General features: G+C 43.2%; 1 protein-coding gene across 1 annotated transcript in view; it reads right to left on the bottom strand.

Moving 5' to 3' along the window:
• The window catches only part of csmd2 (CUB and Sushi multiple domains 2), a 207,931-nt gene extending 180,777 nt beyond the window's left edge, over positions 1–27,154 (bottom strand). The window contains exons 1-2 of the mRNA XM_058618872.1: positions 26,327–27,154; positions 7,273–7,489 (exon numbers count right to left, since the gene is read on the bottom strand). Coding sequence (XP_058474855.1) covers positions 7,273–7,489; positions 26,327–26,501 — 392 coding nt within the window. The 5' untranslated portion in view covers positions 26,502–27,154. The remainder of the gene's footprint in view (positions 1–7,272; positions 7,490–26,326) is intronic.
• Between the last annotated feature and the right edge of the window lie 619 nt (positions 27,155–27,773).

Here is a 27,773-nt window from a genome sequence, read left to right as displayed (position 1 = left end):
GCTAAATACAAGCAACATTATATAACGTGATACACATACATCTCTTTTTTTTATGTAAACAGCTGGTGTCGGCGATGAGAGAAAAAGGGGAAATGAGTGGATTAACAGGAGGGTAAAACAACCTTGTCTTAAGTAATTAAAATTATTCAGCCAGTATATTATTGATCAGGTGTTCTTTATATGCAGCTATAACCGTTACTGTTTATATTCACCATAAAATCAAATTATAAAGGGGTCCCACTTAAAGGAATACTTCACCGATTTGCATTTAGATTTGTATTACTAGAATAGGGGTAGTATTTTTGACTTTCCCCTGAGTCGAGAAATATCCTCATTCCTTTTTTTGTTACATGCCCATAGAGCTGCAACTCTATGGGTTATTTTCATAATCTTTTGGTCCATAAAATATGGAAACGTTGATCGGTGTTCATCAAACCTGGAAATGTCGTGTTTTGTCCACAAACCAAAATGACTCACTCTCAATGATTTCTTTGTTACCCAGAGCAAAGAAATTAAGAAAATATTCACATTTAAGAAGTTTAAACAATCGGAAATCTTGTTTTAATCATGAAAAAAAGCTTCAAACCGATTAATCGATTATCAAAATAGTTAATTAATCTAACCCGATTAATTTAGTAATCGATTATTAATCGATAAATAGTTTCAGCTCTACGTGCCCACCAGTGACACTTGGTCCGAGGCTTGAAACTGCAACGGTAATTCCCGGAATGTAAACAGTGTCCGCCATCTTTGCTAACAGGACCAAGTGTCACTGGTGAGCACGTAACATAGAAAAGAAGGAAGATATTTCTCTACTCAGGGGAAACTGAGGTTGGGAAGCACAATTTTTCAAAAAGACTCCCCCTACCCTAGTAATACACAGCTAAATGCAAATTGGTCTAGTATTCCTTTAACGACGAACCCACAGACGCATCTCCAGAACCTCCATTACATACACGTCAACACATCTTTTACTTCACCGACTTGCACTTGAGGTCTGCAACTTAACTTTTTTAATTCAATCAGTCTAATCACTCTCATTAGTGTTGCCTTATTGAGACGCAAACACGGCTATTTCGAGAGAGGGGAGAAAAAAAAAGGCTCTAAAAAAGCTATTCTTCACTAGCTCTGCACATAAACAATAGACAAATGAGTTAACTAGTTGATAGAGTGGAGCATTAAGAAGCTAAAGAGACACATTATTTTTTTTTAAGGGGGAAGAGAGCAACAGCCAAGTTTAAAGGAGACAAATCTTGGAAAAGAATGAGACATTTTTGCCGACCCTAACCCATCATATATCATAATCTGTGACTGTGTTAGTGAGTGTTGTAGTCCAGATTACATTCAACACTAACCTTGCTTTGGTATTATTTACTACAGGTTAACGTTCCTTCGGGGTCGGGATTCAATTCGGTTGAGTTTAATCGTTTCACGTTTCAAAGGCAGAGGTTGACATGTGCGCAACACACATGCCATGCACTTTCAAGAGCTTTGCTTAAAAGCGGGCGTCTCTCGGAAGCTGCTGTAATGGTGAAAAATGCTTTTCCAGAGCACACTGCCATTTACTCAGTGCTTGAGAGTGTGTGTTTGTGAGACTGCGAGACTGTGAGTCTGGTGTGCTTTTTAACTGTATAGATTTGTACTTCCATTTTGTGACGCTCAATCAGTTTGCTGGGATGTGCGATACACACAGATCTCCCTCTGTAAGTGCCGTCGATGGCGCACGGTCACACACAGATGTGTGTCTTTTTAACATCCCTTCACCAACATTTCACCAATGAAGCCAATCAGAAAATACTGCATAGCCACCAGGGGGCGACTCTGCTGGTTGCAAAAAGAAGTCAGTTTGGAAGTCTAAAGGAACATGAGCCTCACTTGATTTATAATGTTATATAATCCTTAGTTTCGGGTCTTCCTCAATTAGCATATGATGTCAATGTTGTTTCCATTTGGAGGACAATGGAAAATTAAAAAGAACTATATATATATATATATATATATATATATATATATATATATTTATATATATATCATGGCTGTGACACACACACACACACACACACCTCAGAACCATGAGGGCTGACCGTAGTGGTGCCACTCCCAGCATCATGCACTAGTGCTCCTTATTTAGGTCCTACCAAGCCTGCAGGCTGAAAATCTGTCCCTTCCACGCTTCCTTCTCTTTCACACTTTTCCCGCCCCTGCCAGACTCCCCGTGCCTCAAGTCCCTCCATCACTCCATCACGGAGAGGAAGGCATGTGGAGAGCAATGCCTTCGCACACCCCAGTAGCTTTTCCCTCCGCTGAAATGCACTCAGTGTTCCCCGGTTGGCAGTTACAAGGTGAAATGTGACAGAAAAGTGAAAAAAGACAGCTATTTACAAGTAAGAAATGTGCACTCGGAGTGACAGTGAGTGAGCTGGTGAGGGTTCAGTGTTTCGCTTAAGGTCAAGTGCTATAGTCGTAAGTAGGTCTCTCACAACACAAGCTGTTTTTAACCCCAGACAGAAAGGTTACTGTGTTACGGTGTCTTCATACAAACAACATCATAGCAATACTTCATCTGCAGATAAACAGTCAGGCAACCGCTTATTATTCATCGGGATAAACGCAATTAACACTGGGGAACACAGCGACGGCAGCAGACACGAGGACGTTACCGAAAGACGATATAAAATGGAAATTAAGGAACATTTTTGGCCATGTGGAAATGCAGCTGGACTCTTGTGCGAAACTGTCCGTCCAGCTGATGTATATTAAGTAGCCCCTTCATCAAAGAGTCGAGGGCCAGATGGTGTGAAGCCTCACACCGATAAACTGTGTTGATGTAAAATCATTTCCTCTCGACAGGGAATAAGTAAAAAAAAAACACGGGGACTGCAGCTGTGAATGTCTCTAATGTTAAAAAAGTTTGAGGGTAGTTAATAGTTATAAACCAGGTTCTCTTTGCTGCATCATCACCTCTCGTGCAACACTAAAATGAAAGTGAAGGTGAAAAAGGTGCGAAAAACTCTACAACATGCATAAACAGTCGTGAATTATGTTGAAGTTGATATGATATTGCATAATAATTAGATAATGAAATAAGAATAGATAACTAACTAATCTCACGTTTTGAAATTCATTAATCTAGATCAGGGGTGTCCAAACTTTTTTAACGAGGGCCAGATTTGATAATGTGAGGATTTCTAGTAACATTTACCTACATATGCAAATATTATCATTTTTAAATGGAAATGTAACCAAATCTAAGCCACGCAGGAGTGGAAAGTGGCTTTTCTTTCCACATCTGGAGTCAAATAACACCATGTGAGATGAGTGCATATAGCTGTCTGTCACAGGTAGGTTTTAAACGGGAGTGACACAAGACCAAGGGAGCGATTTTTTTGTCCAAGTCAAACCCTGGCCATAAATAATACATTATAAAACCACAACCTCTCATTGCGGGCCGGACTTTGGACGTGCCTGATCGAGATGAGTCGCGATTAAAAAGTTTACTTTTCTTCTAATGACTGAATTACTGAGTAATCACACAGTGTGCATTTCAGACACGATGGTTTAATTATATTTTTTTTCTTTTTAAACACAGAACTACAAATAGAGCGATGTGCTTTCAAAGAGTCTCAGTCCTATACAAGCGTCAACCAGGTAATCGTAAAATAAAGGCTCTGAACTGCCGTCCTGTATGCAACAAGAACGCACGGTGGCCCTGAAGTGGAAATCATCAACACAAATAGGAAAACATTAAATAAAGTAAAGTATTGGGATATACCAATATCCAGTATATGATGTTTTTTCTCCTCTTTTATCTTTCTTAAGCAAGCAAACGTTTCTTTCTCCGCTTTCGAAAGGTGTCATTTGGGATCAAGTGCTGCAACAACAGACTGACTCATACATGCAATTCCTATGAGCAACTGTGACTCATAAACTACTGCAGGAGTACAAACACACACACACACACACACTCAGTGATTTTTTCACTTAGAAGCACAAGTCTTGTTTCCACTAACTGTTGCAGTGCAGCTCAGGTCACCATGGTGCAGTCTGGAATAGTTCACCCTCATTTGGCTTGTGTTTCTACTTCTGTGTGTGTGTTTGTGTGTGAGGCAAATACGTAAATTATGAAGCTCATTACGAAATATGCGTCAGCTGCATAAATGGCGTAAAGTTATCCCAGTGGAGCTCACTAATAAATTCAACGAAAGAAGAAGGCGACACAGAGCAACAGTGGACAGACATTCAGTATTCCATGTTGGTTCTTCTCGTCATGTGGTTGTGTGTTTAGCTCCTCCCTGTAGGAGCCGGGGCCAACGTGCTTGGTGCCCCCAACAGATAGGTGCCAAACACTGGAACAGCAGGGGCTGCGGTATTTTGGGTTCCCTTTTCAAAATTTGACAATGGAAACACAGATAATTGCGCACCAATCTGTACTGAACTGGACTGCTCGGTGTGTTTGGATACAGGCGGTTTCAAAGTAGCGACACAGCAATGGATGAACTCATAGATAAGTACAACAAATCTGAATTTAAAATGAAAAGGGTATTGGGATCGAATATGGCAGAGTCTAATGGAGAAACTCATGTACAGATTAAGGCTACAAGAAGTTTGCAGAAAGAAGAGGACACCACCACCATCACTGGACATTAAGGACATTGATAAAAGAAGGATTGATGACTGTTGCCCTGACACTGTAACTGTTGAAAATAATACAAAAATAAGTTACAAAAAAAAACAAAAAAACTACTCTTAAAAATATATATCTAATATATATCTAATGTCGTTTAACCCATTTAACACCAACTTTCTGAGAAGCTGAGAAGTTGCAAGTCAACATGTGGTTTTACTTCATTTTAAATGCACTATCTTTAATACACTACTGTAACATGCAGTAAATTGTAAATAACTGCCAGATATTGAAAGTTATTCTGGAAAAATGGGCAAAAGCATTTACTCACAGGACATTTTCTGGCCCTTTTATGGTTAAAATAAGTTAAAAAAAAAGTCCAGACGGACATTTGGAGGTTATTTTAATTTAGTATTTTTTTCTAATATTATTTGATTTCTACACAAATGATTCTGTACATGAAAGGCTGATGCAACTCATCAAATCCTGACTTTGGGGGATACAAAAGGGGAAAAGGGGACGGAAAAGATAAGATATTTAAAAAATAGGTGAGGAGGAACTGAGGGGAGCGAGAGAGAGACTGAAGGGAGAGGAGCGAGAGAGATGGGAAGAAAATTACATTTGACACAAGTGGGAAATGAGAGCAAAAGGAATGAATGATCAGACGCGCATCTTTGTGCGTGTTCCGAAATGGGTGTGCAGTAGGTGGCGGTGTTTGTGAGCGCAAATACACATGTGTGGTGCGGTGAGAGCTGCTGCTGCTGCTGCTGCTGCTGCTTGCCTCTTCCTAGCCTTCCCGTGTTTGCTCACAGATAAAAGCTTGAAGTCGCACCTTTACGAAATGCCAAAATGCGTTACAAGAGGAGAAACAAAAATGTAGACATGGACAACACAAGTCAAATCTAGACGAGAAGTGTGTGTCATTTTTTTATATATATATACATATATATGTGCTTTCCCCTCTGTCCCACTCTAAAGTGCACAACAAAGCCCACGGGTCCAAAGGCTGAGTAGAACAGCACAACACCGATCCATAATGGATCCACGTCTCTCTCTTTCATTCACTTTGAGTAGCGAGATGCAGTGAAGGCAACACTGGCACAGAGTGGGAAGGGGAGCAGAGAAGAGGTGAGGAAGCGGGGTTATTGACTGGAGGATACGGAGAGCCTGGCACAGTCTCACAACGGCGTCAGCAACAAAGGCCTTTAAGCATGTTTCCGTCATCTGCCTCCACAGGGATCGCACAACATACGCTTTAAAGCACTTGCATTTGCAAGGCTAAGCTCATCGTAGAAGGTGACAGGAATCTGAACGCGGTTGCAATTAATCGGATGCAAGAGATTGATACTAAATGTGTGTGTGAGTGTGTGTGAGGGACTGCCAAGGGCTCGGATAGATGTTAGACTGCGAGCGACAATATCCCAAAATACATAAATGTATCAGCACTCTGCCTGTGTGTAATCACTCGAGTTGATAGTATTCAAACAATCCTGCGCGGTGTAGTGTAGTGCAGTTCATGCCGTAGTTCACATGAACGGCGCCATTCATTTATTTATTGGTTCATAAATGATTTAATGCAGCTTGGGTTTCATTCACACAAACTGGGTTTTGGGGTCACTGAAAACAGTGGGTCACAAACATTGGTACCTTTCGAATGCTCACCCCTATCTGACTATGTTATGTCAAGCAACTGAAGTATGAAATGAAATGAAAATAAGTTTATTAGGCAAAAACACGATTTCAATGTACCCTATTGATGACACCACTACTTCTGACTGCCCAACATGTCTGTACGGGTTCTATCAGTAGATGTTGCTTTTCAAGTGGACGTGGAAGTGTTTTCAAGAACAAAAACCCCAGTGTCATGAATTAGTGGACAAGGCCTCAATTTCCTGGAAAGAACAAGGCAGCGCTTTGTGTAAGAGGATGACACATTGCTTCTTTTGAATTTGTTTTTTTTTGCTGGTTTTTTACACCCGTGCGAGCTTCAATTACATCTGCTGCTTTGAGACGAAATGTGCCCAGAATTGAATTCAACAGCTCTGTATCCTGGCGCCGTGTTGTCACCCGAGGATCTGGCCTAAACGGCTCCGAATGCATCAGTGATTATTATCTCTATTATAGCTTCCCCCTCTTTTCCCATTCTCAGCCCAGTACCTTCATCAATACCTCCGAGTCCAAATCACTCACAACAATTTCAGTCCAATACAACTCGGACAGAGTGAGTACATATCTGAAACATTTAAATGCCACTAATGTTTGCCATTTACATTTAAGGTAATGACTGCACTGTCCGTATTGATTCCTTCTTCCAAATGACCGATCAGTTTGAGCAATATCACAGTGTTTCCACATCTCACTCTATATCTAATACTGTATTACCAGTCTGATGGCTGATGTAATTCTTCTTCTTCTGGCTTCTCTCCCTTTGGGGCTCGCCACAGCAGCTCAACTGCCTCAATCTTGCCTTATCCCTAGTGTCCACTATGTAATGCCATAATGAGGTTATTACCAACGGAAATCATTTCCATAATAACAATTGCCCAGGCGACACTTGAACCCTACACGTCTTTAAATTCAGTTTTGTCAGCATTCAGGTGAAGGAAAACTCTGGACATCAAAATAACACATTATGCAAACAGCTTTACCTTGTCCGCAGGTTCCCTGGGCTGGACGGCCCATCATACACAGACAGGAGGTCGAAGTCCTCCTCCAGGGCGAACCCTTGAAACACCAGCTGTATCCGGTTGTGCTCCGCTGCCACGATCACCCACGTGCAGTTGGCATAGTTAGGGTAACCGTAAGGGTAGCCCGGGCTCTCTATTGTCCCATTGGGACTGTGAAGTGTGTAACTGCAGTTCTGAGCTGTAAAGAGAGAAAAAAAAGAAGGACATAGATGAATTAGATATATATTCGATATAGAGGGACACGCGGTTGGTGTAGTGGTTAGTGCTCTTGACCCGGTCGGAAAACACGGGTCATGTTCTCCATGTGTGGGCGTGGGTTCTCCGGCTCCCCCCCCCACAGTCCAGAAACATGCACTATGGGGATTAGGTAAATTGGACACTCTAAAATCTAGAGTGGATGGTTGTTTGTCTCTATATGTGGCCCTGTAATGGACTGTTGTACCCCGCCTATCGCCCTATGTCAGCTGAGATTGGCACAGCACCCCCCCACAACCCCCATGTGGAGGATAAAGCAGTAGAAGACGGATGGATATTAGAGTGCTTTATATAAAACCAAACAAAATAAAATAAAATAAAATAAAATAAAAACCTCTGCTTCTCTGTATAAAAGTCAAACCAATACACACTTGCAGTCGGTCTGCACCATGTGCTCCAACATCCATTATCACCTACAGTGTGCAGCACAAGCCATTAATACAGCGGAGCTAAATGGCTCACCCTCTCCCATCTTTCTCCCCCTCCATCATCACACACACACACACACACATTCACCCACCAGCTCCTTCCCCACATTAGTAATAGATTCCCACATTTATACACGACATAGCTGGAGGTGAGAAGATGAGGGGGCAGCGGGGGAGGAGAAGACACACACACACACACACACACACACACACACATGCAGACACAGAGCGAGAGAAAGAGACAGTGAGATGCACACTCACACACTTGAATGCCTTATTAATTGTACTCATCTTGCATGTTTCTTCACAGCCAGGCATACTGCCTTCAGTCTTTCATTTTAATTGCATGTGTTGCCATTTATCAGTTCTGAGTGTGTGGCGAGTGTGTGTGTGTGCGTGTGTGTGTGTGTGTGTTTCACTTCCGCGAGCAGCGACCTGTCTCCCACTAATCTGAGCACAGCCGAGAGTTTTAATCAATGTTAGGCATTTAGGTATAATTAATCACTAATGTGGACTGATGTGTAGTTGCACTTACATATCCAGTGCGGTGTCGGTGTGGATTTCCAGTGTTGACGCACAGGAATTAAAAATCTGCGTGAATGGCAATAGTACGGCGAACTTGTAACACCACTCGTTGGCATAATATCATCTCATCAAAACAGGTGAGTGTAGGTAACACGGGGGTTCATTTCCATCGCTGTCGTCTGTTTTCTGTCTGCCACACAGGTGGGAACGTCTAATCTTTATCCGATGTGATTAAAGTAATCAGATTAAGTCGCCATTCAATTCAAACTACTGCCCCTGTCCCGGTATAATTGCAGTAGTGGGGGGAATCGGGTTGCCAACCATTCCGTGAAAATAAGGATGTGTTCCGCATTTGACGAAATAAAAGACATGCTCTGTATTGAACAGATAAGGAACTCACTTTGTTGCTTATTTATTGATTATTAAGTCAAAGGCATGACGGGGGAAAATTACAGATTAGTCCACTAATGAAGATTGCCCAATTTGTATGCGGGAAAATAAAATCCCTCCTCCTGCTGTCACATCCTCTCAATCTCTCTGATTCATTCATTCATTTGTATACAACAGAAAATGTACACTTTTAACTGGTCGTCTGATTCACTGCGATGTGAAATGGAGACAGCTCAGGTGATTGCAAAAAATATAATAACATGATTATATCGCCTTTTTAAACTCATACTTGGTTGATAGAAAGTTACACCCATGCAATTTGTGTAGAGTGCAATATGTAAACAACTGAGTTGAGAATGGGATTTTATTTACTTCCGTTCCTTACTTTCTTATCGGGAAATTGGCAACCCTAGTGGTGTCATCCGCCTCTGTTCCACTAGAGGGCGTTTCTGGTTTAGCATGCTGCAAGTTGTTAGAACGTCAAGCGTCATTTTGAGTCTCCCTACCGTCCATTAACTTAAAAAAATCCAATACCTAAAGCTGACAGAGCATAAAATTGGTCTTGTGCCTGAGTTTTTGCCCGGCTTTTATCACTGGTGTCTTATTCTAGCATGTGTACTTCTATTATTGCCAGGTATCAGACTAACATGTTTCTGTGCATGTTCTACACATTTTATCTTCATGATCACAGTTTTAATGTATATATCTGTGAAATATGTCACAAAGCATCCCTTTCTGTGCCTGTTTCAATGTAAAAGTGACCTTGTTGATGCCATTTAGTTAGAGTACATTGTTACAATATAATTATCTTGTTTATGGACTTTACAGAGGCAAATCCTTTGTAACATACAGCAGGGATGCAGTTGAGAAGCATCCATTCGGGCCCATGTGTACGTCAGCAGTTAAGTGTCTTTATTCGAAAAAGAAACCACAACATAAGTTGTGTTACATTCACACGAAGCAAACATACATACACGGACATTGTAACGGAGACTAAATTAGAATGCTATGCACAGATTTCGACAAATCATCTGTATTTTCCCCTTTGGTTTGCTCCAGCAAGGAACCTGAATCACAATGACTACCTGATTAAAATGTAATTAGAAGAGTACAATCAGAGGACATCTGTTATATCTGCATGGCCCACATTATTCAAGAACACAAACAACTGCTGTTGTGATTTTACGTTCTGCTCATTTTCCGTCTAAACTCGCCGCCTTAAAATGTCGGCGGTGTATCAACGTATGAAAATGAGATAAACTGCCCGAGGGCACATGAACGCTACAGCTTTGGAACCGAAGAATAAGAGTGACGGTTTCTTTGTTAAATCCCTGCAGGTGAAAGAGTGACGTTGAAATATCGATTGTGTGTGAAACATCATGCAGATCCTTTGGGATCAAAATCCCTCTGAAACATGCCAACCATCTAAATAAGCAGCAGGGTAGATAGATAGGGCAGGTAAAACAAATAAAAAATAAAGGCACTGAGCTTGAGAAGAAGTCATTTTTATTCCTCTCAGTCTTAGTCATAAATGAAATGAACTTTTATTATTGTTCAAGACAGTACAGAGAGGAAAAACAAATGACAAATAAATGAAATGAAATTGAAAGAAAAACAAACAAAAAAATCTTTGAGCGTGAACCTGGATAATCCCTGGTTAGCCAGACGAGCAAACACTGGATTTGTTTTCACAGCAATAATCAAACCTGTTGTTTAAGAGTTCAGCGGCTTTGAGCCACACCAGGATGTGGCAAAAAAAACAACACAGAAACAATAGCAGCTGACACACATACAAACAAATCCAATATCAACACTTTGTTCCCAGTGGGGCAGCAAATCAGTATCACTCTACTTTTGTGTGTGTGTGTGTAGAGGGGGTTTAGTGTCAGGGAGGTAAACACTGTCTGGGATGGCAGAGGCTGCAGCAGGAGGATAACAGCGTCTACAGTCACAGTATATATCCATCATGACACTGTTGACTCCCCGGGGTCTGCCATGTCAAAAGAAACAACAGGGGCCTCTCAGTCGTCACTCCTTCATATGTGCTTGACTTCTTCCAAAAGATGCCAATGTGTGTGCACTTGAACCCCGGCCACTTGAATACGCTCCGTGTATAATGGTATTGAGAATTCGGCTTTTTCTTTGCCATCGAGTGTTAAAGTGATTTTCTTTTCACAATGGGCAGAAGAGGATGGTGTAAAGTGAGACTCAGAATAAGTAACTATAACCTTGAGTATTTTTGCTGAATAGAAAATGTGCATTATAACTGAAAAGGTTTTATAATACTTTGCCAAAAAAGGAGAGACATTTCTCCAATGAAATGTTGTAGCTTGAAGCATCAATGTGACGTTCATATAACTAATAACAAACCACGTCATCAGATATTTAGGAAATGTGTTGTTGAACGCAGCTTTCACTGATTTCACAATTTACATTTGTAGGACGCAGACACTCTTTATGTTCCGTTTGTTGCGTCAGGCACCTTAGACCCCACTAGAACACAGCTCGTAGCATTTCATCACCGCGGTAACAAGCAGAGTTAGTCAAACAGAGAGCTACAGCTATGGTTTAGTGCTAAATGTTATGAAACCTAAAAATCATCATCGACCAGGGCAGAAGAAAAACCAACTTCTCCCTCCCTCTCACATACACATTGCTGGTGGATATTGATCATATATAGTGTATATGTATATATATATATATATATATATATGTTAATATATATGTAAATCAAGACACACTTTTTTGCATCATAAATGAGTTATTATTGTGAAGTACACATCGTTCCATATCGAAAAAAAGTACAAAAGTACTTTTACTTTGAAACTCTTGTGGAATATCATCGTGACTATCTTTATTGCGATATCATGATGGAATATTGTGTTATAATTTTAAGGTCATATTGCCCACCCGCTATTTTTTCTCCCACTTTTTTTTAATTTCTCTGGACCAGACTAGATGGTCAGTGGCCCCCGGGTCATTCGAGTTCGACACCCCCGCTGTACAACTACCTCCAATGCTAAAAGTTGCTGTTGTACAGACTCTGCACCCTCTACTGGTATAAAACGTCAATACACCACATGCGTAGCAAGGAGAAATGACACAGAACCAAAAGAAAACCGACACTGCTGGTCAATTAATTAACACTTTGTGATCTGTAACGGGACCAAAACACTCCAATACAACATTCCTGTTATGCAGCGGGCCGTGTTAATATAAGTGCTGGATATACCAACCAGTGTACGCTCACATATCGCCACTTCAGTCTTATTCGGCCCTCTTATCTTCAACTAATTACCCGAGACAAACAAAGAGAACACAAAGCTATCTCCATCAGATCTTTCATAACAAGGCCTCTATCTGACAAATGCCAATCAATGGCTTATGATAGCAGCGCTTGATGGGGGTCACAGTGGACTTTGTGCCACTTGTACATAGGCAATGACTTGAGTTGTATTACAAAACAAATCCTGGTTAAGGAGACGGACTTTTGATTATTTTTTTTATATCAGCATTGTCATTTTTCATCAGTTTTTGAGACTGAGTGGAAATGAAAGGTTTAAGAAATGACCCCGCGAGGTGTTAAAAACCCCCAACGCCGTTTCGTTATCAAAGCCCCCCGAAGTGTTCGCAGCTGAAGTGAAAACACCTCAATGCTAAAAAGGTGCCTCCGATCGTCCGAGTGCACGTGTAATCAGGCGACAGAACAAGCCGCACATGTTGATATATGACAGGTGATCAACCAAGCAGGAGAGCAGACGCCAAGCTGCACGAGTACAATTAAGCAGAGGGGAAAAAAAACCATGACAAAGAATCTACCGTGTGTGCCAGAGCTATAGGCCAAATGAAGCGGGAGCACCTGTGCCAAGTGACCAACTCCTAAATTGATAATGACACACGCAATCTGGGATAAAACACTCAGATGGCGCGATCAGAGAGGCCACTTTTTTTTTGGCTGCCGCATGAAATATTTTATCCTTGCCGGAAAGAAAAAGAAAAAAAAAAAGAAAACAGCCCCTCACAATGGAGGTGAACAAAAACAGGCACAGCGCAGTTCACTCGAAGATGCACATTTGTGGACATGATGGACTTGATTTACAGCCTCACCAAGTTTGAATTTTGGCCAGATGTTTTCCACTCAAAAATGACATCTCGTGCTACTGCAGAAGACCTGAAACTAGCGATTAAGACCACTATCCTCAGGAAAGTGTTGTTTTTGCAAACCACTGGAGTCACTAACTGCCACTTCTAATCCTGCGTCTTCTTCCTCAAGACCGGAAGGCTGTGTCCACTTTGACATACGGTCTGCTCTCGCAGTGCTTTGAAAACAAGGGAACTTGTCGGCACTTGGAGCTCGGGCTAAATCACCTTGCCCAGGGTACATTATGAAATGAGCTGCCCCGGGGGGGAAGAGCCCAACCCGCAGTTGACCCCGTGACACACTGTGAAGACCCTATAAACAGACTGCTGGCTGCGCTGTTTTAGCCCGGGCTGGGCCATCACAGCAAAGTAGAAGGTCATCGCTGTGAACATCCAGGTGAATCCATTATGAATATTGAACAGAACAGGCTCACTGTGTTTCAGCAAAAACCCAAAACTACAATATGGGAATATCTAACTGCAATTTTATTTATTTTTCTGGCAGATATTGCAAGTGCAATTTGATATTTGATAACGTCTCTGAGATAAGGTTCAGTCCAATATTCAGAAGGTTGACAAACTTAATAAATGTACTTTTAATACTGGGCACCAGATAGCTCAGTTGGTATGATCTAGTATCTTCTTTCGCGGACAGACATTTTGGCGGATGAGAGTCCGAGGCCTAGACATATAAAATGTTGGGCGAACCAGTGCGACCTCAGAAAAAACAAATGTGTCATGTGCACGGTCTCGCGCCGGACTGTTAACTGTGGCTGTTCAACAGATACTGTATGTTTGTCCACTGCTCAGCCCGCTGTGCCGCTTGCAGAGTCCGCTTGGCAAGAACCACCACCTCTGGTGTGCCTGCTGCCAAATGGATGTACGAGGAAGAAATATGACCTTGCTGGAACGGAGCTTCAGGTGCGTGTGTGTGTGTGGGTGCTACTGTTTGCCACGCCAGGGCACTTGTTTAGTAGCGGCCGTACAAGAGCTGCTGCAGTGCGCTGTGACACTTTGATGAATCGACGGTCACTGTGCCGTGTGCACCGGTGGGATGGCAACCCTTCAGCAGTGGAGGAAGGAGACGGGGGGGGGGGGGGAGACGGGAGGAGAAAGAGGCAGAGGTGGTGAGACAGAGGGCTGAGCGAGCAACTGACTGACCAGATAAATAGATGTATGAGAAAATAGATTTGAAGAATGTGATGTGAAGAATAGAGGCAAAGGTGAGACGAGGGACAAACTGGGGGAAATACAATAAAAAAAATAGCAGCAGAGAAGAAAGCAAGGTCGTATAAAAGTTGACTAAGAGTCAGAAGGTCAACGAGAGAAAGAACAATAGCCACTGGGAGTAAACGAGTTGGAAAAAGTATGAAGGCTCTGCTAACGGAGATTTTTTTTACCTATTATCAGGATCTCGCTGCCCTTCTGTGTGGAGGTCACAAACAGCCAGTGAGACTTTCATAGTGAGACTGAGCTTTATCTAAACTCTCGTTTAGACTAAAGGGCTGTTTAAGGGATGCTTCCGCCTCTTGTAGGAGTGTGTGTTTTGTTCCTTTCAGTGAGGAGAGAGGTGAGTGTGTGCACATCTGTGCACGGAGGACTTGGCCACGTATGTATGAGTGTAATCCTCATACCCCAAGGGAGTATGGCGTCTTTTATCCCCATGTAAATGCTCTGCTGGGATACCATAACACTGACTACAGAGGCTCTCAAAGAGAGGCCATTTCAGAACATAATCCCAACGTCACATCCACATAATAAGGACACAGACAATAGAAGGAGAAACAGAACTGAAAAGTCTCCTTTCTGGACCTTTTTTTCCTTCTCTTCGTCTTGTTTGCTTTTGGACGATGGACAGAGAGCGTCCTGTTCCTGCACTCAATCATAGAAATGCTTCCCACCTCATGCTGTGCACAATGAATACAACAGAGGAGAAGGAAACTCATTGTTTGAAGTTAAAGCGAGGTCCCACCGAGTCTCGGTATTTCTAGGCACAACGTGGCGTCTGTGATGTTGCTTCTGGAATGGAAAGTGTCAACTTGGCAACACTCGCGGAAATATTAAAAATAAGCAACCGAATGCAACGGGGGATTATTGCAGTTGTTAAAACTACAACTACAACTACATTAGTCCCCATTTTCTCTCTCTCTCTCTCTCTCTCTCCTTTCCTCTCTTGCAGATAAACATTTTCTCCAGGTCAAGGTCGGGTTGAGAACAGAGATTGTTTTTGTCTTCACTGACACCGATTGCTTTTTCTGTATCGCGCTGGAAGGTCTCGGCCTGTTAAGTGTCTCAAGATAATGCAGCGCTGTATAAATGAAATCACAACAGATAAAACACAGGGCTCAGCTTAGCCCTCATTTTCATCCGTGTGACCCTTTGGCGACTATATCAACAGCAAAAGAGCGTCCTATGGGAACAATCGAATACTGTAAGTGACTCCCCAAAAGGTTGAATAACGGAGTTATCCAATAAGACATACAAGTCGTCCCCCCCCCCACAAATAAACTTCAAACAAAGGGGACGCTTTGTTTTGTGTACGCATGTGTGGGTGTCAGTAACTGCCTCCTTGCTGGCAAGATAAACCCTTCCGCCCCATAGATCCTCTCAATACCACCATTTGTCTCTTGATGTGTCAGCTCATAAGTGCGCCGTGACCGCATCATATACAAATTAACCTCGAGATGGCCACCATTAAAATGGAAATGGGCGAGCTCAGCGATCCTGCTCGCCTCAACACATTAGGCCCGGGACTGGACTACAATGTCTGCCATTGCAGACAAGTAAAATGCGGCGGAAGGCACTGGTGACAGGCTCGCAGCCACTTACTCATGCGCTCTCTCTCTCTCTCTCTCCAACACCACCACCAGTGTCTCGGGTCATTTTCCACTGGGCTAAGTGGGAAATGTTGTTTTCATAAAGAGGCAGACATGTTCGCGTTTGCATAACAAAGCACGTCGGACGCTTCCCCCTGTATGAATGAGTAATTATCTGTGAATGCTCGTAAAAAAAAGTATCTGCCATGAAACCTGCGTCTCTACCACGTTGTTGGAGACCGCCCGCTGCGACAACAACACCTCACACTTTCGCTGGAGGGCGAAATTTGCGGGGTACAAACATAAACAACGCCCACGTGCAAAGTTTGAAGAAGCGTCAAAGAATGGGCTTGTGTGCTAAAAAAGGAGAACATGCAGGAATGCACACTTGCACACACACTCCTCGCTCTGCTATCGGCGCCGGAGAAAGAAGCACAACGGAGTATTTGTTCTCTCGGAGAGAGAGAGAGGAAGAGAAGGGGAGCCAGGCAGTTCCTTCCAGCTGGGTCATATTTAACCAGTGGTATTATCTGCCAGCCAACAGGACCTGCATCGTAGCCACCCACCCACAAAAGACACCCACTTGCTTCGACACAATTTCTGCACAGCCTTGGAGCCACAGCCTCCAACTCTGATTCAACCGTGATACCGACTCTCTGTTTGCTTTTCTCCCTCTGCCCTTCTCATCAATAAATTCAAATAATCCCGTTGTAAGTCGGCGTTGCTGTGCACAACCGATCCCTGGCAGCCCACGCACCGACACGCTGATCAATAGAAAGCCGCCCCTCAAAGGAATCTTGACGTGTCATGTTCTTCCCTTGTTTTTGCAGGAGAGGTTATTCAGCACTAATAAAGGTGAGCCTGCCTCCCACACACAACACAGGGAAGCAGGGAGCCTGAAGAGTGCTGTGTGTCTTCGTGTGTGTGTGTGTGTGTGTGTGTGTATGTACTCGTCAGAACCAGTTGAGGAACTGGTTAAATTTAGAGCTACATTTTGAATTGTGCTTAAGGCATTTATTGTTATGGTTAATATTTGGGGTAATGCATTGTTACGGCTGTGTGTGTGTGTGTTTCCTTTTTCATGTTTGTATGTGTGCAAATGTTTGAAAAGATGAGGAGAAGCTTTTTTTTTTAAGGAAAGAGGGAGGAGGAAACGAGTGCAGTTCAAAGAGACTCATTCACTGTTCCTGTCACACAAGTTTGAATGGTGTTGCCATGACAACAGGGATAGAGGAGAACACATATAGAGACAAATTGCTTTCTTAAGTTACTTATTATTGCACAGATCTGCCTTTATTATTAATCTTACACATGCGAATGTTACAGCCACCTCCCCAAACACAATCATGTGTGATGCCAATAATGTTCTACAGTGAAAGTCAATTACCGCCTCATTTTCATTCCGCTCACAACTGAGCGTGTTGAATTACATTCAACCTAGCCTATGCTGACAAACCGTTCTTAATCACGCCCCGCCGTGTGTGTGTGTGTGTGTGTGCGCTTTCAAATAAACTTGACGGACTCTGACTCACCAACGTGGCGTGAGTTCTCACAGTGGTGGATTGGTTTAATAAATGAGGTGATTATCCTGGACATCCGACCCATAGCTATGTTTTTGCATATGGTTTAAACCCTTTTTTTATTTTGCAAAGTTTGGATGAAAAAATATATTAAAAAAAAAATATGCCATCATTATTTAAACCAATAGGAATCCTTTGAGGTTTAATTCATTTGTTTAATGGGAGGAGGGGTTTAAAAACACAGGCCTTTTGGTATGCAAGCGGACTTCTTCATTCTGTGCAGAACTGCATATACAGTATAATTTATCTTCTTCTTTTTCTATTTTATGAGGATTAACTGCAAGGTGAGCAATTCTCATGACACTTTTTAACTGAACATGCTAGGAATCCTGGCTTTAGCAGAATGTGTGCTTGTGTTCATGTATTCCTCATCTACTGCTTTATCCTCCACATGAGAGTCACAGGGGCTGCTGGTGCCAATCCCAGCTGACATAGGGGGCGAAAGGCAGGGTACACCCTGGACAGGTCGCCAGTCCATCGCAGGGCCAACAATTAGGCTGCTCTAACTTGTGCCAAACTTTAAAAAAAAAAAAAAAAAAAAATATATATATATATATATATATATATATATATATATGTATATATACACACAGTGCGCATGCATCAAGTGTGGCCCTATAGCCTTAGCAGTGCATACTAAGCCTGAGAGGAAGCACTGATCCAAAGGTCAGGTCAAGACCATCCCAGGAGGGCTATTCACGCAGACTATCAATCAGCCCCACTTCAACTTACTGTGGTATACTTAAACCTTTCAACCCAGATCCTAACTGCTCCCCCAGGAAGACTCAGAAGCGCCAGACGTAAGATACATCACAATTAACAGGCAACATGCATTACTCCTTTACACCCTAACCCTAATACCATTTTTAATTCATGTAAATAACCTAATAATCTTATTTTGGCTAGTCCCTGTAAGGGTCACCACAGCAAATAACAATAATCCTATTTTTTTTTTTTTTTTACCTAAAGCAAATGTTAACCATATATAAACTAATCCCCGTCTTCTGCAGCCAACTCTGCCCAACGGTCTGGCCGTTAAATCTGACAGCGAGTTGCAGCTGTCTAACGAGGTGTTGCTCACACTGTGCTTCACAGTGTGCGGCGAGAAAAGGTGAGAGAGCAACGGCTCCTATTTGAAAAAAAAAATAAAAATAAAAATAGGCTGGGACAATGAGCCTCGCACTGAATAGACAAGAGAGTGATGAAAGCGTGTGCCAGTGATGCAAGCGCGGACTAAAATAGCCAATGAATGCAGTTCGACCAGAGAGGCACATGCACCTGTTAAGTTTTGCATTTGATAATGTGCCACAAAGGCAAACTGAAACTCCTGAAACATTTCAGGCACAGTAAACAGTGTCCAACTGTTGCTGAGCATCATTACAAGATTAGTGTGCTGTTGTACGAAACACGGCTTCCATGTATTGCCTGACTGTTTTTCGAATAATTTCCCCCCGAGTCTGCTGCGATGCCTTCTACTCTCCTATCTCCCTCTTCTATCCTCCATTGCAACACGAGCTAGCAGACAACAATTATAGGATTATCCCATACCAGTGCCCACACACATTTAGATTCGGGCCACGAAAGTGAAGTTAATGCAAGACTCAAAATGGACCTTGCAAGGCGTGGGAAAAAGACAGCACAGCGGCGTCCCTCCTCCCCCACATGATGACTCTGCCTGTTTCAGAGAAAGACTACTGACAGATTATCTATATGTTGACTAAAGAGAGATGCAGTACATTAAAGGGGGTGGGGAGAAAAAAAGTCAAGGACACGGGAAAGATACCCCCCTGGATCTAATCTTCAATCTCGAGGATCACTGATATCTGATAAGAACGGTGTAAATCAGAAAGCTGAAGATACCCCTGCCAGAGCTTTTGTGTCCATACAAGACAAACATGGCATTTACATCCGTCTTCCAGTGTGTGGGGATTACAGTAACAGTAAAAGCAAATACTCAGGGCTTATAACACCAGAGAGAAAGGAATATGAATCATATACCTGACTTGGGAGAGATGTAAGCTCTGGATTTTTTCTTATTATTGCATCATTCGTTTCAGAATTTAGTTATCCAAGAAAGACTTCACAGCGGCGACAGTAGGGGAACGCAGGCACAACCAAGCTGAGAGTGAGACATGGGAGCAGGGCACAAAATACATAAAAACCACGTGTCCTTGATAATGTGCCTCATCACAAGCTTCAATCCACCAGCCTGTGTGTATTTAAAGAAGCTGAAAAATGCTAACGGTACATAACGGCTGCATTTGAACAAAAGAGCTCACAGAAGTACATTATGAAGATGAAACACGAGCACAACCACAACAGAGGAGCGGTGCTAAAATTCATATGAGATTTATACTCCAAGAATAAGTCACGCAGACCAATATATACATTTATTAAGTTAATGTGGGGCTCAGGGACACACTGAAAGTCACAGTTGAAGGGGGAAAAAAAGAGAGCATTATTCATTTGTTTTCCTCCAAGATGTTTCCCTACTTGTGTTTTATTTGAACTACTGACTTTACAAGCTGAGCCCCTGGATATATAAATGCCTCTGTTTGAAAGTGTTAGCCTGAAATGTAATGAAAGTGTTGCCCTCAATTGGTTACAGTGCAGTTAAATAAAGAATAATGTGACTTTAAAACCCACAATATTCTGCACTGTGGTGGACTTGTGCGTCACTTTTTTTTTTTTTTACTTTCAGCAGAGAATAGTGGATGTCCATCAGGCCGCTGCCCTTGCACGGGGGAAGATGACGCAAATGTTGATACCCAGTGTGATAAAGAGGACGACGACAAGATGTCCTGACCAAAGGCTCACTTGTGTTGACGTGAGAGTGACACTGTGTCCCTTTCTGTTAGGGACAGCACAAAACCACTTTTCGTGTCCGATACCGACATCACAAACTCGACAACAAAACATTTGTGCTGATTCTCTCAACTGCGCAACACGTTTTCTGAGTGAAACACGCATTACGGAGGATATTTGGATTATACATTTTAATCTGTCCAATATCTGATCCAGCAGAGGAGCCTATTGAAATGTATTGGGAATGAATTGGATGTTCATCTCATTGATTCCCTCTTTAATCAAGGAACTTTGTTCAAGGGGGGGCGACAGTAGCTCAGTGGCAGAGCCAGTTGTCGTTCGCCTTGCAGCTTGAGGGTTCAATTCCCCGCTCTGCTAGCATGCCGATGTGTCCTCGGGCAATACTTCACCGATTATCATTTAGCTTTGTATTACTAGAATTGGGGGTAGTATTTTTGGGGGAGTCGAGAAATATCTTCGTTCTTTTCTTTGTTACGTGCCCACCAGTGACACTTGGTCCTGTTAGCGTAACTGTTAGCAAAGATGGTGGACACTGTTTACATTCTGGGAATGAGGTCCCGCCCCCTACGAGTGGGTCTAAAAAGTGCGAAATTAGCGTAGCAGTTTCAAGCCTCGGACCAAGTGTCACTGATGGGCATGTAACCAAAAAAAAGATATTTTTCGACTCAGGGGAAACTGAGGTTGGGAAGCACAATTTTCCAAAAATACTTCCCCTATTCTAGTAACACAAAGCTAAATCAAAGTATTCCTTTAACCCCACATTGCTCCTGAAGGCTGTGCCAGCAACATACAAAAGATGTGTGAGTGAATGGCTGAATGACAAAACGGTAGTGTGAAGCAGCTTTGAGTGGTCATCAAGACTAGAAAAGCACTATATAAATACAGACCATTTAATGATTTAGTTTGTGTTGTGTGTATGTGCATGTCTGCATTAGGCTGTGAACAAATGCTGATTGAAATTCATATTTAAAGGGCTTTTCGGAGGTTAAGACTTGGTTTTAGTGTAAGGGTTATAATAAGGTAAAGGTTACGGGTTAAGTTTAGCTGTGATGGTTAAGGTTGGGGTAATGGACTAGGGACTGATTTATGTGTATGACTGTCCTCACTAAGAATGTGACACCATAATGTGTGCATCAGTGTGTGTGTGTGTGTGTGTCATTGGTGATGGCATCACAGTGATGGTGCTCTGGCCATCTGGAGACAGATGACTGTGTGAATCACCAGGGAGAAGGATGGATAAAGAGGGAGGTGGTGATAGGAGTGATGGAGGGAGGGAGGGAGGAAGGATAGAGGCCTGGAGGGTACAACGGGAAGACAGGGAGAAGAGGAGGTTGACACATTAGCAGGTAGGAGGGGAAAATAAAGGGTGCTCGTAAGGACAAAGCACTTGCATAACTCGAAAGATGCATACGTGGTGGCATGTGCGCGCACGCACACACACACACAGAGCCTCACAGTGGTCCCTTTTGAGCAACCTAATGACCTGTTTGTCAACACTTCCGGCTAATCATCCCCGAGTGAAGGGGGGTAGGGTGGAGGGGTTTCAACTCACACACTCTTCCAAACACTCCAATACATGGGCCCACGAGCAGATCACTTACATGCTGTTACATGTTGAAATAGGAGTCTGGTTGATGCCTGATAAGAAAATGAGCCTTGAAAATGGGTCATTTACTAAGCAGAAGAAAATCAAAATGGCACAAAAACACAGGGTCGAGATTATCTCTCAGCTAGCGTCGGCTTATCGCCACTTTACTTCAACAGTTGTCTTCCTACTGTGCCTCTTATTATCTCTCCTAGTAAGTTCCATCCTGCTGTTTTTTGGGTTTTTTTATCTCCCTGTGGCACCTATTCATGATTCCCATCTTCATCTCCACCACCACTCCCTCCTATGCCACAGCTCCTTCTCCTATGCACATGTTGGACGCGATACATCGTGGCCAATGCACACTTTGCTTTCCACACATTTCCCAGGTTTGAGTAAATAGATAATGTCATTTTTTTTTTTTTTTTTTTCTCAGCTCTCATTTCCTACTTTATTGCTCAACTGTGAATATAGAGAGCAGATGGGAGACAGGAAGCAACAGAGCGTTCAGGTAGTAGAGGATTTGAGATTGAGAGTAGCAGGCAAGGTGGGAGGGGGAGGAAAGCGCGAGAGACATATACGCATAATCAACACACATGAGCAAAAATAAACATATGGACTTGTTTCCATGAAGGTTTGGAGAACAGCTGTGTTCACTAAATGGTTTAGCTTCCCCATGCGTCTACATGATAGTTATTCAGGGAGCGGAGTTTGGAGGTTTACAATAACTACTACTATACTGCACTATTTGATAGCACAGGTTGACACAGGAATGAGCCTCTGCAATACACAGCATCGATATTAGTCTATGCTGGCGAAGAAATTCCTGGATCGGATATTGGGAAAATCCAATTAAAACCAACTAGCAACAACAAGAAAAACACAACTTCCCATGCTTCACTGAGCACAGATTGTAAAAAAAATGTACATCATAGCAGCAACTGTCTTTAACTAAGTCATGCTATGGGCTTTTTATTTCTCCTCTATGAGAGCAGAATTTTTCGTTACATGGGCCACAATGTTCTCGAAGCAAAAGCATGAATCAAATGTATCTGACATGTGATACCACGGTGGATACTCAAAGCTGTGTATTGGACTGTGTAACACTGAGGAGCAGCTGTACGTGAGGCTGCAGACTGGGGGAGCTGTCCTTGGTGCTGAACATGGTTTCAGATGCGCCCTGTCGCTGTCTGTGGTGCTGAAGGTGTCACAGAGGGTCACTGTACCCCGCTCAAATGGTCAGCCATCACTCTAATCTACCTCCAGTACGTACAGTTAGTACATTTGGCAAACAATATATATATATATATATATATATATATATATATATAGATAAATGCTTGTGTATCATAACTTTCAATAATTGTGTGCTATCGAAAATCAAAGCATGTGTTGTCATTCTTTATCAAGTTTCAATTCAGGATGACTTAATATTATCATCAGCATCATTGAGCCAATCAGTACACATCATGCCGGTACAGGAAGTTACGACAATAAACGGAGGCTCTTTCCCCACATAAAAAGTAGAAGAGGATGGCGAAGCTTGTTAAGACGGTGGTGCTTGTTTAATGAATGAAGGTATGATGAGAGGCGTGAAAGTAACATGACAAATAATACAAAAAAAGCAAAAACACTTCAATCAGGCAATCATGCCAGGTAAAACAAGAAAGAAATGGGTCACATTTTATATTGAGGAACACATATTCAACTAGGTGCTTACTAACATGCATAAGTAGCATACTAGCCCTTTATTAGTAATGATTAAGCACATATTAACACCTTTTTCTACATAACCTTATTCTACCTCTATTACTACATGAATTAAGATTTACTTTAAGCTGTTAATGGCTAGTATGCTACGTATATACATGTTACTAAGCACCTAGTTAATAATAGTTTTTTGAAATAGATTTCATGAAATGTATGGAGGTTGAGATATAGATATTTATACCTTAAAAGAAAAATGGATGGCTAACCAACTACGTTAACCAACACCCAGACAGAGAGCTGACCACATCTAAGGCAGAGAGAGGTGAGATATTAAAACTAAACCCATGCATTTTTTTGGGGGGTGAGGTGTTTGAAGTTTTTCACGCTGCGTCATTGACTGCTCTCTCTCTCTCGCGCGCGCTGTCTCGCTCTCTCGCAGCCTCACGACTGTGCCAACGTCTTGGAAGTACAAAAAAATAAAAAATAAAAGCGGCATCAAGCCCTCCAGTCCTCATAGCATTGCTGTAAGTTTCATCATGACCACAACACTGTGTCCTCCCGATATAATGGGGGGGGGGGGGGGGGGGGAGTGCGGTCTCACTTGTAAATGGAAACGTGCTGAGCGACTGTCTCATGCGCCGCGCTGACGAATGATCTAATAGCGATGGAGATTAAGCGCGGAGGAGAGTCGAGACACAAGAACCCAGCGAGGAAAGACACGCTGCCGCCTCCCCCGTACCTCTTGTCCTTTTCCCACCCTCCTCTCCTGGCCTTTTTGCATTCCTCTCCCCCTCAGTGCGTTTAATAGAATTGAGGTTGATTACCGCTTATTGAGCTACGAGTCCACCGGGACAGCTGGCTTTGATCCCATGGAGACAACACTGCTCTTTTCAGATCTCTCTCTCTCTCTCTTTCACACACACACATCTCTATCTCTGTCTGTGTGGCCCTTGGGAACCATAATAAGGTTACAAGGGAGGCTGGGAATCGTTTAAAGTGAGAGACGAGGGTATAAACAGCATACATATGTGGTGCTTATCGAAGACAGCCCCCCCCGACACGAATCAGCTGCGGATGGTCTATAATTGGCCGGACTGGGTTTTAAATATGTAGAGAAATGTCACGAAGCCCACCAGGTCTTCTCTCCTTTCCACTCGGCGTGTAGTGTGAGGCTCTGGTGCCGCTCAATGGGAGAGTGGGGCAACTGCTGGTGACAGCAGCACCGAGGGACGCGCACACACCAAACGCAAACGTTGTTACAGGGAGATACGGTCCGGCCTTATGTGTCAGTGTTATTAAGTCAAGAGAGGTTTGCCATTGTGTGTATGTGTGTGTGCGCGCGCGCTGTGTGTGTGTGTGTTAAACCTCCATCTCACCGAACCCACGTGGGTGGTTGACGACACAAGTTTGATCAAAAGAAGAGTGGGAGTAACATGGTGGGAGATGAAGTGAGAGCTGTGTTTCCGTTGATGAAGAGTGGAGTTTGAAACTACGCTCGTGCACAGATGACGCAGCCCATTGCACCGTGGGCTTTTCTTTTTTTTCCTTTTTTCTTTCGTTGTGGATGCGGATAAAATGAGCCCACTCAACTCGTGGATAATGTGCTGTTCGACCCAAGGTATGAGTGGGCGAGCACATGAGCCACGACTCGCTGTCAAATCCACATTGTGGTCCAGAGCAGTATTCTTGGCTTTTACTAAAAATAGTCACCGTTCCACGCCGTGGGAGCCAAGACAGTGATAAAACGGTTTGCTTTCTCTGCCAAAAGGACCTGTTCAGGATTCAGGAAAAGAACAAAAAAAACAAAAAAAAAAAAAAAACACGACACTGCAGCTTTTTTTCCACGAAAAGCCATGCATGGTCGTGTTTTTAGAAATGCGTGTCTATGACTACAGGGGAGAAATGGATCAGTTTTATTTTACACCATGTTACAGAGACGTGAAAGGCTAATTAATAGTAATGATAATCTGTTGAATGTCCAGCTCTAGTTCCATTTGCAATGAATCAAGGACAGAAATGCCAGAGTCACTTAACTAGGCTACACACACACACACACACACACACAGTGAGTCAGAGACATACAGAGACAGAGCTCAAGTAAGGAGAGAAAATACAAGTGGAAACAAATTGTTATACATCGATGTTTACTGTAGAAGGTGGATCTTCAATATCATTTAGGAAAGTCTAAGCAGACGCGCGCGCGCGCGCGCACCCACACACACCATCATGGACTCTGAACTGCACAATAATCCACCGCCTGTTTGACCACCTCATCATGAGAGCAGAGCACGCTGCTGCTGCTGCTGCAGCTGAACCAACGTCGTCTCTTCACCTGAGAAAACCTCATTTTGTGAGAAGCAGCAACATTCTCTCTCTCTCACACACACACACAGCTCATTAAACACATGCACATGATCATTTAACACACCTGTGCTCCTCTATCACAAACACACGCGCGTTTAATGACACGCGCATCATCACCACAGTCCAAGGATAAACTAAGCTCAGTTGCGGTTCCAGGAGGAGGATGCGCTATCACCAAAATAGTCACCCAACCTGGCACCTCTCCTCTATTAATAACTTTGGATGCAGGGATAACGCAGATGTGGCTTTCGGGATGCGGGGGGAGGGGGGGGGGGGTATATGTGTGCGTTGCTGATTTGCATTCAGTCAGGGGGCATCGGGGAGGAGGGAGGCGGTGAAAGTGGTGGTAGACCTGCTGCATTTTGCATCTCGCCAGCGACACAGACCGGGACTTACCCTTTACTGAGGCGGCCAGCAGTCCCATGTATATGAACAGCACCTGACTCCAACGGTGCGCCTGCACTCCCGCCTTCATTAGAGCAAAAATCGGTATTCCGTTCCCTTTTCTGTGAGCGCATTCCGGTCTCCTTCCAAGTCCCGGCGCTGCGTCCCGATCTGAAGCGGCGGTCATGGCAGGGCTGTGTATCTCTGATGTGGCGGGCGCGATAGTTTCTCAGATGGTCAGAAAAGGGAGATTCACTCGGTGTCGTTGCTGAGAAAAATCCCAATGCATGGAGGAGGCTCGGATCTCGCAGCTGGACTGAACCATGTCATGCGGGGACCGAGGGGTTCAGAGTCTGTGTCTGAGAAAGATAGATTTCACACCTACAGAGAGGAAAGGAGGGAAGGCAAACCTAGACGTGATTCAAGTGGACACTGAGCTGCCTCGCACGCGTAAAGAGGAACAAAAAAACATGTCAATCCCTCGTCCACCCCAAATATATAACTGATATATATTTAAAAAAAAACAAAAAAAAAACACCAGAAAACAAACAGGAGATCCCTCCTTCAGTTTATTCCGCAGCACTTATGTCCTTCTCTGAGATATATCTCCAGTTAGTGACATCTGTGGCACCGATAATCCACGTTTTAACTCATTATAGACCGATGAGCGACGGTTATCCAGGTCCAAGAGAAAACCCCCACGCTTCTTAAGTTCTCTGTAGAGAGTGATCTTCTTGGAAGAGAGAGGAATAGGCGATGCACTTCCCGTTATCGCAGCGCCTCACCACCGCGTCGTCTTGGTGTCTGTGCGACGCCAAGATCCAGACTGCAGCCCTGCTCCTGCGCGTCTCTCTCTCTCTCCCTCTCTCTCTCTCTCTCTCTCTCTCTCTCACACACTCTCTCCCCCCCCCCCCCCCCCCCCCCATCACATGCCCACATATTTAGAAAACACCAGTAAATATCTTCTTTAACACATTCACAAGTCATACTTGATGGGACCACCACAAAAAATAGCAATAATAATAATACTACTATGTTGTGATAACATTTAGTGGTCCAGGAGAAACGGGCCATTGTCTCCATCCACTATGACCAATGTTCGGAATGCCCAGCAGCTTAATATGGACGCCCACTTCCTGTTCACTAATATTGAAACTGATCCTTATGATCCTCCAGGAAAGTTGAATCTCATTTCCACGTATGCATATGACCAAAGTAATTAGCTTTCTCGCAATGCACCCTGCTTGTTTGTTTTTGCATTTATTCAGCTTTATAACTGTGGAATTGTATCTGGTTGTTCTCATCATCCATCCATCCATCCATCCTCCACATGCTGTGGAGGATAATCTCAGCACCATAGGGCGAATGGCGGGGTACATCCTGGACAGATCGCCAGTCCATCACAGGGCCACATAGAGACTAACAACCATCCACTGTCCAGTTTGCCTAATCCCCATAT

The sequence above is a fragment of the Solea solea genome, chromosome 20, assembly GCF_958295425.1.
Source record: "Solea solea chromosome 20, fSolSol10.1, whole genome shotgun sequence".
Taxonomy (NCBI): domain Eukaryota; kingdom Metazoa; phylum Chordata; class Actinopteri; order Pleuronectiformes; family Soleidae; genus Solea; species Solea solea.
Note: the sequence above shows the minus strand (reverse complement) of the source record. Positions and strands in the feature narration are given on the sequence as shown.